Source organism: Phascolarctos cinereus, unplaced genomic scaffold (assembly GCF_003287225.1).
Source record: "Phascolarctos cinereus isolate Bilbo 61053 unplaced genomic scaffold, phaCin_HiC Scaffold_5;HRSCAF=322, whole genome shotgun sequence".
Classification (NCBI taxonomy): domain Eukaryota; kingdom Metazoa; phylum Chordata; class Mammalia; order Diprotodontia; family Phascolarctidae; genus Phascolarctos; species Phascolarctos cinereus.
In genome coordinates this window covers 287,481,544-287,499,626 of record NW_027555958.1, presented here as the reverse complement: position 1 = coordinate 287,499,626, position 18,083 = coordinate 287,481,544, and the positions used below count along the sequence as shown (strand labels likewise).

The window sequence follows — 18,083 nt, the reverse complement described above, 5'->3', positions numbered from 1 at the left end:
CTCACCGCCACCACCTTGTATTGCTTCTGCCTACTCTTTTTGTAGAAGATAGGACTCCTTCCCTATCTGCCTACCTGTGCTGTTTTCTTTCTGAGAAGAAAGGCAACTTTACCCTTTTGAGTCCTATCCATTCACATGGAGGTTATTTTGACAAAGAGTTGGGAGTGTGTTTGTGTTTGGGATGGGAACTGGTTGACTTTGATGGAGATAATGAAACCAGATCCTGGGCCTGTGCTTTAAGTTGGAATCCCATAATTGGATTGAAGTGTAGGGCTTGAGATTAGGAGGCTGAGCCTGTATGTATATATATATATATATATATATATATATATATATATATTCAGGTGTGGTGAATTTAACAGTTGACTCAGAAAGTACTACTGTGCCCCTCCTTCCTCCGAGCACACAGTTGTCTGTAGCATTTATTGCCAAACCCTATTGGATTCTTGCACTGCTTTTAAAATTTTTTATGGAGCTGTCAGCAGGGGAAGGGGCAGGGAAATATTTGTGTAAGATGGAAATAGTTCCTCCCATTGTCTTCAGCCCCAACCTGTCCAACCAGTGCGTGAAAATCAGGAAGTGAAACCAGCAAACAGTGCCTGCCCTTCCTGGCCTGGTGAACTTGGCCAGGTTCCTGGACTGAACAGGCAATGGGGACAGGCGGCAGAGCGCTGTGGGGTCAAGCCTTCGTTCTCAGGGAGCCACAAGAGTGACAAGGAGGCACAGAAAAGGAACAGAACTAGAAATATTTTCCACTTGATGGCTCTGGGTAATTATTGACTTAGGAGAATGAGAAATCACAATGAGGATGTTGCTCTCGGCAACCCCTCCACTTATGGAAACCTTTTGCTCCTTCCACCTCCATTCCTGGGTTTATATCTCTTTCCACCTGAAAAGATCCCTTGGAACAGGAACCAAAAACTAGCTGGGGTCAGGGGCAAAGCAGTGTGCCACACCTTAGGCCAGTTCTGAAACTGGCTTCTTCTACAAGCTCAAGGCTAAAGCAGGGGGGCCAGGAGCAACAAGAAGCCATCAAAACTTTCCTGCATCTTAAAGTTTGGGAAAGATGTTTTTGTTGTCCCCTTCCTGCATTGCGGTTGAGCGAAAATAGGAGATGCAGGAGTTCCGTAGAAACCCTGGTTAGGGCTGAATGCCTCTGAGCCACCCTTTGTCTGGACTCCTCCAGCGATTGTTGTTCCACTGGGGCGTTTGGCTTTGGCACAGAGGACAGCCAATCCAGTCCCCCACAAAGTGCACTCCCTCGAAAACATTTAGATAAAACCACTCTGTGGAATGATTGTGACTCTCACTTTCCACTTTTGTATTTACCATTCAATAACAAAAAGGATATATATTTTAATAATTTGATGACAGTGTCTTCTGTTGTATTTGACCTGAGTTTTGCTGCCTTTTTACTGTTTAACAGATTTCTCCACGTTTATTCATTACATCCCTCAGCCTGTTTCTCCATCAGCTCTTCTCATTACTCTGCAAGTCACTTCTGTTTGGGTGACCTTCATGAGCACTTGCATGGGGGAGGGATAGAGAAGGCAGGTACCAATCACTCCCTTGACGCCTGTTAGTCTCCTCCCCTACTAATGAACCGGCCCCAAACTCCAGGGTAACTGGTACCTTAATGGCACTTTTACTTGGAAAGAAAAAAGCACATTCTGGAATAAAGGTTCATTGCATTTTCTCATTTACATGGGTTTTGGGGCATACTAATTATCATACAGTCTGGCTACTTCTTTGGCATAGATTAATTTAGTCCTCTCATGGCAGCTGGCTAAGAATGAGATGGCCCTTCTCAGGGGCCTGGGAACAGGCCTACTTCCCTTTTTTTATGGTAAGGCACAGACCAAGAAAGGAATAAAAACAGTTTGTCCATAGTCTCTGGCACGGTTGGTTTATCTTTGGCATCTCTTGTTCACCAAAAGGTTCATCTGAGCTTCCTGGCTTCTCACTTTTCATGTCAAGCCTCAGTTCCCAGTCTCAGAGCCAGAACTAGGGCCAGTTACCTATGTGGCCACAGTCCAGCCTGTTCCAGGTTCTCCCAGAAAAACAGATCTCTCTTTCTGCACCCTGTCTTGAATGCTGTGGGCTGCAGGGCCATGGCTGGAATCTCTTGGCAGGATTTGGCAGCCTCCTTTCTGGCTTTCCTTCTGTCCTCACCCTGTCTCTCATGATGGTGTCATGGGCCGGACCTGAACCTTCCGGCTTCTCTGGTCAGGGCAGCAGCATTGAGTACAGCAGCAGCTGCAGGCTATTGCCAATAGCAGCAGCACAGTAGCTAGGGTAAAGGGACGGGGGAAGGGGAGAAAAGAAGAGGAAATCTGTATTAATTAATTTTTCTGAAAAGATAAACCATGGGAAATTGGCCAAGTCTCGGATCATCCCAAGTCATCTGGAAGGAAAGTCTAAACTTGGGGAAGCCACTCTAGGGCAAGGCAGGGAATTTGACTCTGTCTGGTTCAAGGTCCTTGGAGCCAGGCCAGGCCAGAATTCTCTGGCTCCTAAGGAACATTTCTTTGACGCATTCATTCATTTCCGCACTAGAGCTGTGAGGCATAGCTCATGTTTCATAGGGCAAATAGATCTCTGTTTGAGTTTCCTGCTCCTAGAGAAGCTTCCGAGGGGGTACTGCCTCTCCTCAAGGGCCTGGGTGAGATGTCATAAGGATGACACATTGGATAGAGCATTGGGCTTGGAGTCAGGAAGATCTGAGTTCAAATTTGTCCTCAGATCCTTAGTAGCTGTGTGACCCTGGGCAAGTCACTCAGCCTGTTTGCCTCCATTTCCTCAACTGTAAACTATAAAATAGGGATGATAACGAGTTGTTGTGAGGATCAAATGAGATAATATCTGTAAAGCGCAACCCAGTGCCTGGCACACAGTGGGCTCTGTATAACTGCTTATTTTCTCCCCATCCTCCTGATTTCCTCCAGTCATAAGTTGGAGAATCTAATAAAGTTAGTTCCAGATCTGTCCTGTTAACATCCCTCCTACCTCCTTTCCTCCTCCCATATACCCCTGAACTCTTTCCTTAGAGCTGTCTCCCTGCTCCTGACTCTTGCCCCAAACTACCACTCCTCTACTGCTGGCAAACTGACCTCCTTCACCTCTCCTGCCGCTTGATTATCAAGTTCGTTTCCCCTGAGCTAACTTCATTCTAGAAGATCCAGCCCTGAAAGAAATCACTGTGCAACCTCCACCCTGAAATCTACCCTTGGTAGAGAATAGAGATTGTGCCACCCTGGGGCTAGGTCATGAGCTCTGCCCATTTGCGGGCTATCACCTTCCCGATCCCGATCTGGATACAGAAGAAACATGAAGTCCCCCAACTTACCAATGAAGAATAGGATGACAGAGAAGGCTACAATCTCAATAGGCTCGGCCTGAGGCAGCTGCCGTAACTTCAGGAGGAACTTCTGGCCCATCGAATGCATCTCCTGCAGGAAGGTCTGGGTTGCCATGCTGTACCACACTTCCTTCTATACTGTAACTGAGGAAGACAGAGGCTGGAGTGAGTTAGCGCAGTGCCTCCACACCACTTGGAAGCACCAGAGATCCTGCCTTCTACCCACTCTCCACATCGGACTGCCCCGTATCTCACTCACAAAACAAGTTTGTCTGGTCTCAGTGATCCTTTTCCTCCTGGGTCACATGGGGAGTTGATGGGGCACTTAGCTGCTTGGCTCAGCCCCTCCCTAGCTGGGAGATCTAGACCCTTTCCCTCCTCACATTTATCCCATGAGTGATGAAAGTCAGTGATCCATCCATGGATAGCATTCCCTTTTCTACTTCCAAAGGTTTACTTCTAGGGAAAGAATTCCACTGCTTCTCCACTAATGGGGGCCCCGAGTGATGGGATTGGTTGGTGAGGATAAATGTCAGGCCATGTTACTGAAGCAACCTGATAGTTGTCCAAGGATATGGGTATGATCGTAAACACAGGTTACAAACTGGACACTGCTGTCGCATTCCTTTGTCTGTGGACACCACTTGTAGGTTCTGCCTTGTAGCCTCTGACTGGCAAAACCACACTTAAGCATCCTAGCATTAGCTGCACTGGGTTCTCTCCCCTTGGTCCCATTAGTGGAGTAGGAGTAAAATTCTTTCCCCAGAAGTAGGATCATTGAATTCCATCATTCCTGGGAGCAGTGGGGAGAAAAAGGATCCAGATCTCCCGAGAACATGCTCTTTTAGGCATTCTGTTAATGTTGACCCTCTCGTGAAGAGTGATTAAGCCTTTGGGGAAAAAAAGGCTAAGGCAGGCTCATGACTCTTTGCGCACCTGAGCCAAGATGGCTCTGCCCAGCCTTCCAGCAGCTCTCAGCTCTTCTGTTCTCATTGCTGAGAACCCCACTGTCACCTTTCCTCACAGTCTGTGCTCTCACAAAAAGAAAGGGGTAGATGACCTCTTATCCTTCTGCCTGCCACAAAGAAGTCTTCTATCTTAGGATTGAGGTTTGAATTCCAGTCCTTCAAGCCTCAATTACAGGGGCTGGTTTGACCAGTGCCTGTCCTCCTTTCTTGTCTGACGTGGAGGAAAACAACCTCAGATAAATAGCTGCTTAGCCTCTCCCAACCCCTACCAGCTAAAGCTCGTTCTTGTTCATAGTGGCCTCTAGGAGCCTGGGGCGATCTTCAGAGCCCAGCCAGAAAGCTGAAGTAAGGTCTGTGGGAAGGAAGGGGCGTTTGGAGACCAGTGCTACCGTGTTGGGAGCCTGGGAACAGAGCTCCATCCCAATCCAATACCCTGACCAGACCCATTACACCAAAGAATGTGCTCTGATCCGAGAAGAAGAATAGACAAGGAGCAGTGGGTGACAGGAGCCAGCACCTTGCTGTTTCTTTGGCTTATCTCGTTTCTGCTTGGCACAGGGTTGAAGTGTCTGTCAATAGGATTGTGGCTTTGAGGTGCTTGTTATCTGATGCCACTCCCTCAGCCATACTTGCTCACGGTTGATCAAGCCTACTTGGTCTTCTTGTTTGTCCCCCAAAACCCTCATTCTAGGGTCCTTGGCTGTGAATTAGAGCTTAAAGACTATGCTGGCTATAATCTGGCTAGGGAGCAAATGCTGACTGCCCACCTTTCCCCTTCACCATACCCTATGGTGGACCCCCTCTAGCCTTGCTCATGCTTCTTCTCTCTTTATTGCCACTCCCTGGAGAGATGATCATTAGCCTAGCCTTTGAATATGTCCAAAAATGCCTTTAAATGCCTGGATTGCCGTGCCAAGAGATCTGCCAAGTGGGCTGTACTTTGGGCGCTAGGAGGAATTCTGTATGGACAGCAGCCTACTCCAGAGGGCTTCAAGCTCTGTGCGCAGCACGGCTCAAGTTCTTGAGGGCATAGGGCATGCAGATCCTTTACCTTACTGTGCTATAAGACAACCATTTTGCTTTCCTTAAAGCAGAGGTGAAGATTGGCCTCCCAGATCCTTCTGAGTATGAAACTTTCTCTCCCTGCCTCCTGCCTTGATGTAGAATCAGTCCTCCTTTCTAAAGGCACAAAGTAGGAAGCTCCAAGCAGCTCTTGGTGCCGATGTCTGCTCACGGGACTGACTGGCTCATGGCTAAGTAGAGTAAACTGCCATGGGAATGCTGAAACCAGGGGCAAATTGTGGTAGCCATTATCTGTAAGAAAGCTGAAGGAGTCCAACCAGTGACCCTCACTTTGTTCTTGCCCCCCCTGAAAGAAAGAGGGCCTCCAAGTAGATGTCAGAGAGAGAGAGAGTGTGAGCGTGCGTGTGTGTGTGTGTTCATGCATCCATCCATATCTGTCCTTGTGTCCCTAGTTTCTAGGAAGCTATTTAAAGAGCAGTTACTAATGCCCTTGGCCTCTGGTCGCAGCAGTGTAACAAGCAGCCATCAGGTGACTGTCATCTGCGGCATGTGCTCAGATCAGTGCTCCTCAGTGAGCCCCTAAGTATTCCCAGCTGCTGGAACAACTGCCAGAAATAGTTGTTTCAGGCTTCTCTGTGTGTGTGTGTGTGTGTGTGTATGTGTGTTTCTCTCTCTGTCTGTCTGTCTCTCTCCTTTGAACCACTCATATCCTGCAACTTTGGAAGAAAATACCTACAGGACCCCAAGGACCCTGCATTTCTCTTAATTCCTTTTGTCTCAGCATCTTCATAACTCTCTGTACTGGTCACAGATACATTTGAGCTGGAGAAAATGAAGGAGCGAAAAGGCCAAGTCAATTGAAATGTAAGTTTCTGTGAAGCTGGTGGTCCAGACTCCCAAGTGCCACCTTGAGAAAGTGGTGAGAGCAGCCTGTCTCACCCCAGGCCTTTCCTGTCCTTCAGGTGTCCCCATTCTGCTCAGCTTCCTACGGTCATTCCTGTTCTGTTACCCAGTGTTAGGCCAGTGTTACCCTGGCTGAAATGGAAAGTGAGGGACAGAGAGCCAGGAAGGCAGAGAGACAGCCCCCTGGGGCAGCATTTCTCCCTGGCACAGCATGCCTTGGGAGATAGCTTGGAGACCTCTGTCAGGGCCAGGCAGCTTGCCACTCTGTCCAGTGGCTTCCTTCTTTCTCAGTTTCCTACTCTGCAAACCTGAGAACTCAAAACCAAACCCTTCTCCCAAAGACTCCATGTATAATAGGTGAGTGAGAGAGATTGAGTGCTTGAAGAACTCTCAGCTTTTAGTGGTTTCATCATTAGGCTACCCATTATTATTGTTGTTGTTATTATGTAAAGCGTAGATTCCTGGCACATGCTGGAGTAGTCAGTCCCCATTACGTGCTGCCTGACTATGCCTTGGGAATAGGAAGTGGACACTAGAATTCTCATCTGTTCCTACTCATTTGCTCCAATAGTCTTTCAGGTTAGAGGAGAGACAAAATTTCCTTCCATTACTACTCCTGGAAAGTCAGGAGCAGCTCCTCACCCACAGCATTAGAAGCTAAGGAGTAAGGTCTCTGTCTCAGAGCTGTTCTGGAGATAGAGCTGGGCTATGCATCCCAGTGATTCCCCTGGAGCAGGCTTCAGCCACTAGGAACCACCCTTATGCAGGGAAGTCAGAAGCCCTCAAGAAAGATATTCAGTTCAGTTTCCCTGTGGCAGTATCTTGGTGGAAAGAGATACGGCTTTTTTGTCCTCTGCACCCCATGTCCCTTCCTGTCAGGCTTCCTGAAACCCTGGCTGAGCCTCTGTTTTCCTCAGTTGGCCACGTGGTCCCCATTGCTGCAGGAGTTTTCTTCTCAACTGCTGGTGGAAGAAACCTTGGCTAAATCCCACTCCCTCAGCAGTGCCAAGAACACTTGGCCTCTTCCTTGGTCTCCACTTTTCCCTAGTTGTTGTTGTTATTCTTTCCTTTTGGAAAACAGCTCTATTGCTTTGGAGGAAAAAGGAACCAGAAGAGAGAGACTTAGATTTAAGGTTAAGGGTGTGTGTGTGTGTGTGTGTGTGTGTGTGTGTGTGTGTGTGTGTGTGTGTGTTGTGTGTGTATGCATGCATGTATGTTCATTCCTAGGGCTTAGGGAGGATGCAGCCTTTACTCATTAAGGCTTATAGCCAAGAGATTTGCTCTCAGGCTAGGATTCCTCTGTGTTGCCTGAGAGTGCTACTTCAAGGCCTCTATATCACAAGCTGTCACTATCGTAAAGCCTGAATCTCCTGTGTCCAGGCTGTTCCTGAGGCCCCTTCCTTCTCTCCCTGAGCCTCATCCTAGATACCGGTCACTCCTTGCTACAGAGTGAAGTCCTCAAGTTCCAGTGCCAACAGAGATAACCAGGGCTTACAGTGATCTTCCAGAACTGAAGTGGGGGTGGGGGGTGGGGTGAAGGGAGTGGTGTCCAGGGTGGGGCACCGAAGATGAGAAAGTAGTCCTGGCAGTAAGCCAGAAAAGTTGGGTTTCTCTCACAAACACTGTACCTCTAAGGCACTGGAGTGCAGGTTGTGGGGAGAGGGAAGAGGCTATATGGTATTCTTGCTGCCAGAACAAGAGAGGAAGAATAGCTAAGCACCAAAAGCAGAGCTGGCTTCCTGGGGAGCTCGCCTGGTGAATGCCAGCCCTTCAGCCCAAGCTAGGCGTCTCGCTAGTTGGGGGAATGAAAGGAAGGGCTCTGGTTGATAGAGGCACTTTGGGTCCTTAGAAGGGGGTTGCTCCAGCAATCAAATGGGCTGTTGCATTCCAGATTTTCCAGTTGGGACTGCTTACCACGCCACTGATACTGAGCTCTCCTAAATATTAGAGAAACTTCAGCTAACTCACAGATGTTCTCTTTGGAGCCATCTGCCTGCCTCCGTGCATCCCAGCTGAGGCCTGCAGAGGCTGAGCTGATCCCAGGACTTGCTCCTGTCTGTACCTTAGCAAAGCAAAGTGGGGGTCGAAAAATGGAGGAATCATCCCTCCCAAGCAGTGCTTCAAGCTTTTTACCTTTTCCCAGGCCAGCACTCAAGATGTTAACTAAAAAAAGGAGACCTCTAATCCGCAGGAGTTGGAGCCATTAGTGGGACTAGATGAATAGTCTGAAGTGTCCCTGTAGCACTGATCCTCAACATTCTTTGGCAGCCTCCCGTACTCTCCCTCTCTGAAGGGCACCTTGTCATACCCCCAGCCTGCCGTCAGCACCGCCGAACTCCTGGCTCTGTGTTGTAACTGCCTCTCCCCAGGATGCCTTTGAGGACTGAGAAGCGTGCCCGCCTAGCCTTACCCCAGGAGAGTCCCCAGCTCCTTTCTGCCGCCTCGTCTTCACTTCATCTCTGGCTTCTCTCTCTCAGCTGCATTTCCCTCAGATCCGCTCTGAGGAGCTCTTTTCTGCTGCTGACAGCCAGCTGCTCTCTCTGCCTTGGCTTTTTTGTTGTTGGTTGTCCAGGAGATGTGAAGTTTCAGATTACAGGGGAAGGGGGAGGGAAGGAGGCAGAGCCAGCTGGTGGTGGCTACTCCCCCAGCACAGGCATCTCACACTTGCTGGGAATTTGTCTAACAGCTTGGGAGAAATAATTTGGATTTTACATTTCATTTACTTGGATCCACAGCCTTTCTGGGTTGGGGGAGGGGGGAATAAAAGAAAGGAGGGGTTGGGGGGGAGAGGGAGGGAGAAGAACTCCCTCTCTTCTCCTTCACTGTTTCCCTTGCCCATTTTTTGGTGAGCTGTTCTGGGGTCTGGCTGGGCCTGCCCATTTTGGGGATGTTGACTTGAATGGCTTTACTCTGATTAGATCAAGGCAGTTCCTAGAATTCTCTAGCTAAAGACAACCCAAGGGATTTCACCTAAGATTGGGGGTGGGAAAAGAAATAATCCACCTAAGACAACAGGCTCCGCCTGGGGACGGGTTTTAGTTCTCCATCTCTTGCCAGACCCCCTTCTTCCTACCTTCTTTCTCCAGCTTGCCCCCCTCCCTTTCAGGCCACTCTTGTAGGAAAGTAAGAAGGTTAGAGAGTAAGCAGATCACTGAGACCACCCAGACTGAATCTGTTTTCTTGTTTCTCCAAAGCAGTTTATCCTCACGGATCTGTGGGAAAGACCTCCTTTTAGCCCTTCTGATCACTCAGGATTAAAAGACATGAGTGAAAATCTGGACAATATAACCTCCACATTTTCATCTAACCCTAAGATTATTCAAATGGGTAAATAGAGCTGTGATTCAGAATGTCCCTGCAATGGGAGAGAAATGGGTAGTTTCCTTGGTAGCTTGACTGGAAACAGCAGCTTACCATAGTGTGTAACCATAATAATAGAGGGATTAGTGCCCAGCAGAGGCCTTTCTATTTGGTTTTATCAGATCAGGCCTAGAATCCTTAGTGGCTTCTCCAAGCTACTAGTGACTTCTTCTTATCCCTAACCCTGAATTCAAGAGCAAAAAACCAGTTTTTGTGGGGGGTTTTCTCTCAGGTCTAAGCAGGGCTAAGGAAATTTCCATTGTATCTAGTGGGGCCCACTGTCCTACATTCCTATCTCCTTGTCCTCATCACCCACCCCCACTCTCAAGGGTGAGGCCTTTTGAACTGAGTGGATGGAGCCTTTTGACATTTGGCTGTCATGCCACAGTGGCAGGCCAAGCAATCCCCGGGTTAAAGAGAGGAATTGAACGTGGCTCCACTCCGTCCAGCTGTCAAAGGGACCCTTTTTCTGAATACAAAACCCTAGTGAGTCAGAGCTCAGTGGTGATGGGAGTGGTGGAGACAGGCTTCTTTGTGGAAATACCGCTCAGCCACTAGGGCTCTAGAGAGAGCAGCATAGTCACCCCACTGTCCAGAAAACTCTCACCTGTGATGGGGCAGAGACCTGGAGTATATACAGCCATGCACATAGCAGCAGCCTAGCAGCTCTCTGTTCTCCCTTCTTTGTCTTCATCACTATATTGTCTGGAAGCAAAGTGATAGCCTAGAATTATATTCCTAAAGTCCAACAATGGCTTTTTTATTAAAAAAAAATTTCAGTGAACAAAAATTGGCTTTGTCTCCTTCTTGTCTTTCTCCTTTGGGGAAAAAAAAAAAGAAAGAAAGAAAAATTACTGCTTTGGCCACGTCCAAAAAGCAAATGTTTCGTTTTCTTCCCAGAGTCTGTCACCTCTCTGACAGGAGATGGGTAGTAGGTTTTATCATTAGTTCTGTGAAATTGTGATTGATCATTGCATCAATCAGAGTTCTGAAATTTTTTAAAGTTGTCTGTGTTTACAGTGTTGTCATTATTATATGAATTGTTCCCCTGGCGTTACTCATTTCAGTCTGCATCAGTTCATAACACCCAGGATTCTCTTAAACGGTGCCTTTTCTCATTTCTTATGGCACAATAGAATTCTATTACATTCATATGTCATAATTTGTTCAGCCATTCTTCAGTCAGTGAGCACCCCTTAATTTCCTGTTCTTTGCCACCACAAAAAGAACTGCAATGAATAGTATTGTCCATATGGATCCTTTTCCTCTTTCCTTAATCTCCTTGGGGATAGGCCTAAGAGTGGTATCCCTGGGTGAAAGGGTATGCACAGTTTCGTAACATTTTGGGCCATAGTTCACTTGCTTTCCAGAATGTCAGGACCAGTTCCCAGCTCCCCTAAGAGTGCATTAATGTTTTTCAACAGTGGCTCTTTTGAAAGACAGGGTATATGTCCCCTTTCCCAGGCCTCTGCGTGTGTCCCAAAGATTGGCTCCCCATTCCTAAGTCAGAATCTGAGGATCCGTTGGGGAAATAGGGCCTTATTCCAGAAGTTAAAGAAACCTTTATCTGTTTGCAGCAGGATAGCCAAGGGGTGTAGGGTCAAGGCCTTAGATGGTAAAAGGTTTTGGAGAGGGAGGCAGTCCAGGGGTGTTGCTGGTATTCAGAAGGCCCCCTTTTCCCTGCCCCTAAAGTTTACTTACGTGTTTGTAAAGCAGCTGTTCAAAACTACCTAAACAAACACACACACACACACACCCCAGAGTTGATTGTTTTTGAATTAACTTGTTTCTATTGCTTTGAGTGACACTTAATGGAGTGGCATATGCAGACCTTGCCCTAGTGGGATTGGACTGAAGCTCTTAGAACCCACATTCCTGAAAAATGCAAATGGTATAGGTTATCCCTGGGCATATATCCTTGCTGTGTGTTTCTAGAAAGCCCCAAGGCTGGGTTACTTTGAGTTCCTCAAGTCTCTATACATTGGCACTTTGCTCCCAGCCCTTCCTACCTGGGTACTTCATTGAAAAAATGTCCCTTGGCATTTCTTTTATACTGCTTTGTATTAGAGCCCTCTGTGTGCAAAATTACAAACCCTTGCAAGGCAGGAATGATGTCTCATTAATCTTTGCTCCCCTTCATAGTAGCTTGCGTACTCGATACATATTTTTCAAATGCATAAATGACCCTTCTCTAGGGGGTTTCCCATTAGATTCCACATATATCTTTCACGATATGACATTCGACTTGCTGAGGTACAGCTCAGATTCCCCCCCTCTCCTCAATCTTTACCTTTGATACCTGTTCCAGGTGCCGCCATGCTGCCATTGCCAGGTACTTTGGGGATGCACCCCCTCCTTGCTCCAAAGGCTGTGACCACTGCAAGAACCCTGGGGCTGTTAGGAAGCAGCTGGATGCCTTGGAGAGCAGCAGCAGCTGGAGTAAGACACAGATCAGAAGCTCTCGTGGGAATGGCTCTGACTCAGAGCTGTACGAGGGTGGCCGTAGGGGATACGACGGCTTTGGCAGGTAAGGGAGCTTGGTAGCCCTCAGGCAGTGGAGGGAGAAGGGGACTATCCTAGCCCACGTTGAGGGAGCTCCGTCCTTTTTTCTTGGTGTTGGTGGCCCAGGCCAGGGTTCTTCCAGTCCTCTTTGTAACTGACCATGCTGGGCAGTACTTGCAGTCTCGTGTTGCTGTGAGTAGCCTGGGCCTTGGACTGGCTTGTTGGGGGATACCCTTGCCAGGTGACCACAGGATTGGTGTGAGGAAGGTGGAGGAAGCAAGCTTGGGACTGGGGATTCTCACTCCCAGCTTGACGTTCAGATACGATGAGGACTCGGGAAGCAGTGGAACCCAGGGCAATGATGGAGCCGAGGGCAACGATGAAGCCCAGAAGCGAGAATGGAACCTTTTCTATCGGACTCAGATGAACCTTCGGAAGGTAAAGATTGGGGGTTTGGTGTGGAGAAAGGTCCCACTTAACTGGCTCTTGTCACCCTAACTTGGTAGTACAGGGTACTGCCCTGAAATGAAGGCAATAACATTTTTACTATGTGCTAAGCACTGGAGATATAAATACTAAAAAGAGAATACAGTTCTTGCCTTCAGGGAGTTTACATTCTAATAGAGGAACAGTGGCTAAAGGAAGACTGTCTTGTTTGAGAAAGTTACAGGGATAGTGAATGGAACCATTTGACTCCATTGAGCCAACTGACACACCCTTTCCAGTAACCAAGATAGTATTGACTTGATTCCAAACTAGATAGGAAGAAAGGGACAGTGGATGATATTTCTGTGGTAGCAAGATGGCTGCCAAGTAGATGTCAAGAGAAATTAAATGAAGTGTGGTGGGGGCCCCTGGGAGAAGGTGAGCCAGCCACAGAGGCACTCGGCCAATCAGGACTACCCTTCCCCTCTCCCTTCCAGAATTGAAAGGGTTAAGTCACCCAGGGCATGACCTTCAGCCCGAAGAGAAACCTATTGCCCTTCTGACCTCCCATCCCTTCTTCAGTCGCCAGGTTAGGAGCTGCCCCTTGTTAGGCTAAGGGTACAGGAGGGCTTGATCTGCTCACCGTGTCTTTCCATAGGGTAAAGAACCCAAGAAAGAGGAATTCATCCCCCCAGGTGGGTGTGTGAGTGGCCCCAGAGCTGGGTAAGTAGGGAACTCAGGGGAGAGGCTGTGAAGGACCAGGAACCACAGGGCTTGGGTCATGGGCAACGGTAAGAGAGCCTGTTTCCTCCAGACCCATCCATTCCTTCTCCAGATGATGACTGTCCTCTGAAGGAGGCCTCCAGCAGGAAGATTCCCCGGCTTACTGTGAAGGTAAGGAAATATGCCTGCCTTTCTGGGCTCCCCTACCTACCTGCCTGGAGTTGTCTGACTCTCCCTTTCCCCTGGTTCTTGGGTATCAGGCTCGGGAACACTGTTTGAAGCTGTTGGAGGAGGCCCTGAGCAGCAACCTACAAACAGTTTGTACGACAGAGAGGTAGGGTTCGTAATAATAAGAATAATAGCCACCTGTACTATTGCTGTAGTGCTTTATATTCAGCTTATAGGGAGGTTAAGGTAGGAAAGCCATATGTTCCTAAATGTTAAGTCTGTGGTATCCAGGGACTAACCATGTTCTCTCCCCAAAAAGCCATTCACATCAGGCTCAGATTCCTCAGCCACCAATCCGTGAAGCTGTCTCCACTTCCACCAAGTTGTGAAAAATATCCTAAGTAATGTTTATTTCCCAATTGCTCCACTAGGGGGAGGCCTTGACTAAAGTTGGGCTACTTGAAAGAGCCAGCCCTGTGAGCAGAGAAAAGAAGCCAAGGATGCCCTGACTCTGCGGGGGCCCTGCCTGGGATCTCCCATTCTCACCTGCCCCTTTGGCCTGTCCCAGATACCAGATTTACTCAGCCCGTGTTCAGGACATTTGCTTCATCCTCTGTCCCTCTCCTGTTTTGTTCTACATTTGCCTGGAGGCCTTTTAGAGACCTCACCTGTAGACAACCCAGCAGTGACCTTCTATAGAGGAAGTTCAAGGACTAGCCATGACCCTCTGCTGCACATATATGCAGGGCGTGGTTCAGGATGGAGGGGGCCAGTGTAGAGACCTCTCCTGGTCATAGTCCTAGGGGTAGTGTTCCAACAGGATTTATGCTATAAGGGGACTTGGGAGCTGGCCACAACGCTCCCTAACACGTCCACACTCACAGGACTGACCAGCAGGCCCGTGCAGTGGAGCTGGAGTATGAGGCGTTCCGAAGTACCAAGATGGCCAATCTGTACAAGGCCAGTGTGTTGAAAAAGGTAGGGAATTCAGTGAAGGAAGTGGGACCCTGGGGAAGAGGAAGAATATCTGGTTTAGCTCTGAGCCTCCCTTCGAGGTCCCTAACCCCCGGACAGATGGAACCCCCTCCTCACAAGGTCGTCTCTGTCCTTTGCTGACATCACCTCTGCCTTGTGAGCAGCAGGGCTTGAGCAGAGTGCCCATGTAGACCACTCTCTCCACCAGATGGCATCTTGAGAGATCAGCTGGGGTTTTGGGCCCCTTGATTCCAAGAAGAAGATTGGATTGGTTCGCGGTGTCCTCTGCTCAGCTCTGCTTTCTTGATCCCAAGGTGGCGGAGATCCACAAAGCCTCCAACGATGGGAAACTCTACCCTTTTGGGGATGGTGGGGACCAGAACTGTGGGGCCCAGGCTGTGCTGCCTGAAGAAGACATCCGACCAGCCTCTCAAGTGTATTCAGTGAGTTGGGGGGTGAGGGGGACGGACAGTGAGGTGCAGAGGGTGCCACGTCTGGTTTTGATAGGCTTCACAGTGCTGAGTCAGAAACAGATCTGTCTATGGGACTACTCAGCATATGCTTTGCTAACAAAGGAAAAAATTCATCCCCTTCTCCTGACATCACCCATTCTCAGCTGAGGCATCCCAGGGTACCTTATTTATCAGCTTCTGAGCTGCCTCTGTCTTTTTCTTGGGACATTCCAACCCTAATTCCTTGGGCCCTGGTAAGGAAAGGATTCCATTCCTGCAAGAGGTGCTGCCTCTGCTTCCGAAGTGGCACAGAGATGCCTTCTTTCCTTGCTTCTTCTACAGTGTTTCCTTCTCCCCCAGAAGGGAAAAACCTAATAGGGCCGTGGCGGGTGGGGCCAGCTAGCAGGTTGGGTGGGAATCTAGTCAAGACCCCTCCATCATCTTTTTTCCCTAGTTCAAACCAAAGCGGAAAGGAGCTGGCTTCCGGACAGGCTCGGAGCCCTTCCAGACAGCCGCTGAGCTCTGGCAGAGGTCCCTGGCTGAGGAGCACGTGCCACCTGTTCGGCCAGAAGGAGAGCAGGCTGGCCCAAGAGAGACCTCACAGCCTGAAAAGAAGGCAGACCCCTTCCCAGAGCAGAGAGTTCTTGGAGGAGGCCTTGAGAGAAGTGGACCATTGCCTGAAAAGAAGGCTGAAAGATTCCCTGGGGAACAGCCTGTCATGAAGTCTCAGGCCAGCAAGAAACAGCAGTTGCTGGCCGATGCAGCAAAGAATTCTCAGGAGATAACCTGCTTCTTCTCCCACCGAAGGGCAAAGAGCCTACCCCTACCTGGCCCATTGCCCTTGCAAATGGTGGACTTTGGTCCCTCTCCTGAAGAGACTCAAGAACCAGAGTTAGCCCTGGGAAAGAGTATAATGGAGGAGGACAGAGCCCTAAGGCATTTGTCTGCCCTGAGCCAGGCAGAGACCACTGAAGAGCTGGAATCGAGGTGAGCAGGCTCTGGACAGCAAAGGCTGGGGTTAGAGACCTCCAAAAAACACTAAGAGTAGACTCAGCTTCACTTCCTGAGCAGGAGTGAAGAGTGGATGAAGCTACTCACAGTGACTGGGTTTGAGCTACTTGGGAGTGGGTGGGAGGAGAGGGCAACTTTTACCCAGCCCTAAACAGAGGCTGCTAAGCTTTAGGGAGGAACTTCTGGAAAGGACCAGGACACCTACTTTCTTCTTCCCATCCTCCCCACTCAGTCTCAAGGTCAGATGTGAAGTCCGGCCCCTCCCCCCAGAGGACACCCAGCCACGGAAACGGTCCAGATCCCATCAGGTATCTTTCTAGAACTCGGTCTTTCCTGCCCAAGACAGGCTGGGGCAGGGAGCATGGGGGAAGGGGTCGGCTGCTTCCTGATTCCAAGCTAGAAGCTAGCTGGAGGGTCTTTGGTGGGTCTGCTAGAACTCTTTAGAAGTAATTTAAGGCCCCCAAGCTGGTTGTGCTTCTGTCCTGGAGGAGCAAGGGAGAGCTTAGCTCAGGTCTGATTCTTAGCTGGGGAGGAAATGGAACCTAGAGTTGACAAGTCCACTGTGGTTATGCCCAGGGGATTCCAGAGGACCAAACTCAGAAGAGGCCTCGACCCACATCCAAACCCTCCATCTTGATACCACCAGAGGCTAAGGTCAGCAGCTCTTCCAAAAAAGATGTGAGTTTTGACCAGAGTATAGAGAACCAAGGCCCTGATCGGCTTCTAGACCCAAGACCAAAGACCCCTGGTGTTTCTCTGAAGGAAGCTGCAGACATTGTAGTCAAGTACCTAACCCCTTTCTACAAGGATGGCAAGTTTGCTTCCAAGGTAGGGTATGTAAGCCCCTTCCTACCCCAGTACCCATTGTCGATTGCCTTTTAGCACTTGGGGGTTAGGACCAAGAGGCACAGGGAGATGGAAAACAGTCAGCCACTGAGGGTAGGGCAGCTTCCCCCTGCCGTTGGTAATTAGCATTATTAATATTATTGTCAGGGATGGCAAGGGATGCTACTCTTCCTTGAGGTCTGTCCCTCGTACCAGGCTAAATGCAGGGAGCTGTCCCCAGAGGAGAAGTTGCTAAGTGGTTTGGGTAGATAACACAGCTTAACTACCTTCTTCTCTGTCTTTGGACTTCCCAGGAATTATTTAAGGGGTTTGCCCGACACCTTTCGCACTTGTTGGCCCGGAAGACGCCTCCACGGGGGAGTGGTGAGTGCCCTGGACCTTGCTTTGGGGGACTAAGGGGAAGCGCCTTGAGGGAAGACAACAGGGCCTTATCCTTACTCCTATTTGCAGTGAAAGAAGAGGCCCAGAAGCTCATCAAGCAGTTTTTTCAAAGCCGGACCAGCTGTGAAAATGAAAGTGACTGGCTGGACCTGCCTGACCCAGGTCAGAGATAGCTGATGTTGGGGAGGAGGAGAGGACTGGTGTCGCACTGGAGAGGCCACAGTGTCTGCTGAGAGCACAGGCTCCTTCCTGGCTCCTGCCCCGAGAAGCCACCAGTGACTTTACTTCACCCCGTGCCAAGCCAGCTTACGGGACACTAGCTCTGCACCATGAGCTCATGGCTTTGGAGAATTGGGGTTGGGGGCAGAATCAGGATGGGAATCTTGCTGCAGCTACTGCTGCTAGGGAAGAGCTTCCCCCTCTTCCAGGTCTGCCTATGCAAGAACCTTACTTTAGGGGGCCTGTTGTGAATACCTCCATCCCTCAGGGCCGAGGCTAGAGCTCAGCCCCTACCCTCCTACATGTAAAGCTACAAGTCTCATCCATAATTGCTGCTTCCTCATTCTTGTGGCTGGGCTTTATTGGTTGGCTCCCTAGAAGAAGGGGCTATCTCTGAGGGCTTCCTGCAGGAGGAGGAGGAGGGAATTTGGAGGATGCCTCCACTCTGTACTTTTTAATATGTTGGTGGTATGTCTGGTGTTCCCACGTTTCTACGTTCATCTCCTCCACCTCCCTTGAAGCTGTATCTACCAACTTGGCCTCCAGGGTACATGTATGAAACCCTGGGACCCTCTCAGAAGCCATACTTGTCCCAGACCCATCTGCTAGGGCCAGGATGGCCAATGTTTACAAATTGGAATAAAACTCTTTATTCTGGTCGGGCTCAGTTCTGCTCCCCAGACTCCAGGCTGTTCTTGGTTCTAGTCCTCTCATTCATATTGATGAGACACTTTGATTGTTTGAGGTTTTATTTTCTCTGCCATCTGT

At 49.2% G+C, this 18,083-nt stretch overlaps 2 protein-coding genes across 4 annotated transcripts in view; one reads left to right on the top strand and one right to left on the bottom strand.

Annotated features, from left to right (window-relative positions):
- Nucleotides 1-18,005, top strand: part of RECQL5 (RecQ like helicase 5) — a 34,647-nt gene extending 16,642 nt beyond the window's left edge. The window contains exons 9-20 of one of the 2 annotated variants that reach the window (XM_021002655.2): nt 11,921-12,139; nt 12,435-12,552; nt 13,199-13,235; nt 13,376-13,434; nt 13,524-13,597; nt 14,316-14,409; nt 14,721-14,849; nt 15,313-15,845; nt 16,102-16,177; nt 16,446-16,697; nt 17,009-17,078; nt 17,166-18,005. In XM_021002655.2, the coding sequence (XP_020858314.1) occupies nt 11,921-12,139; nt 12,435-12,552; nt 13,199-13,235; nt 13,376-13,434; nt 13,524-13,597; nt 14,316-14,409; nt 14,721-14,849; nt 15,313-15,845; nt 16,102-16,177; nt 16,446-16,697; nt 17,009-17,078; nt 17,166-17,269 (1,765 nt within the window). In that variant the 3' untranslated portion in view covers nt 17,270-18,005. Of the gene's footprint in view, nt 1-11,920; nt 12,140-12,434; nt 12,553-13,198; nt 13,236-13,375; nt 13,435-13,523; nt 13,598-14,315; nt 14,410-14,720; nt 14,850-15,312; nt 15,846-16,101; nt 16,178-16,445; nt 16,703-17,008; nt 17,079-17,165 lie in introns of both variants that reach the window. The other variant, XM_078155916.1, reaches the window with a different exon arrangement.
- SMIM5 (small integral membrane protein 5) lies at nt 1,623-8,828 on the bottom strand. Of its 2 annotated transcripts, none has more exons than XM_021002661.2 (3): nt 8,663-8,828; nt 3,347-3,502; nt 1,623-2,290 (listed from the first exon to the last, which is right to left on the bottom strand). In XM_021002661.2, the coding sequence occupies exons 2-3, from the start codon at nt 3,471-3,473 to the stop codon at nt 2,181-2,183; spliced, it is 237 nt and encodes a 78-aa protein (XP_020858320.1). In that variant the 5' UTR covers nt 3,474-3,502; nt 8,663-8,828; the 3' UTR covers nt 1,623-2,180. The 2 variants fall into 2 exon arrangements, with proteins under 2 accessions (XP_020858320.1, XP_020858321.1); XM_021002662.1 differs by lacking the exon at nt 8,663-8,828 and adding an exon at nt 8,386-8,656.
- Nucleotides 18,006-18,083: the final 78 nt, after the last annotated feature.

Coding starts and splice junctions, on each gene's coding strand:
- SMIM5 (XM_021002661.2), bottom strand. CDS start 3,473: ATGGCAACCCAGACCTTCCTGCAGGAGATGCATTCGATGGGCCAGAAG. Junction 2,291..3,346: donor TGTCATCCTATTCTTCATTG/GTAAGTTGGGGG, acceptor CCTTTACCCTAG/CTACTGTGCTGCTGCTATTG.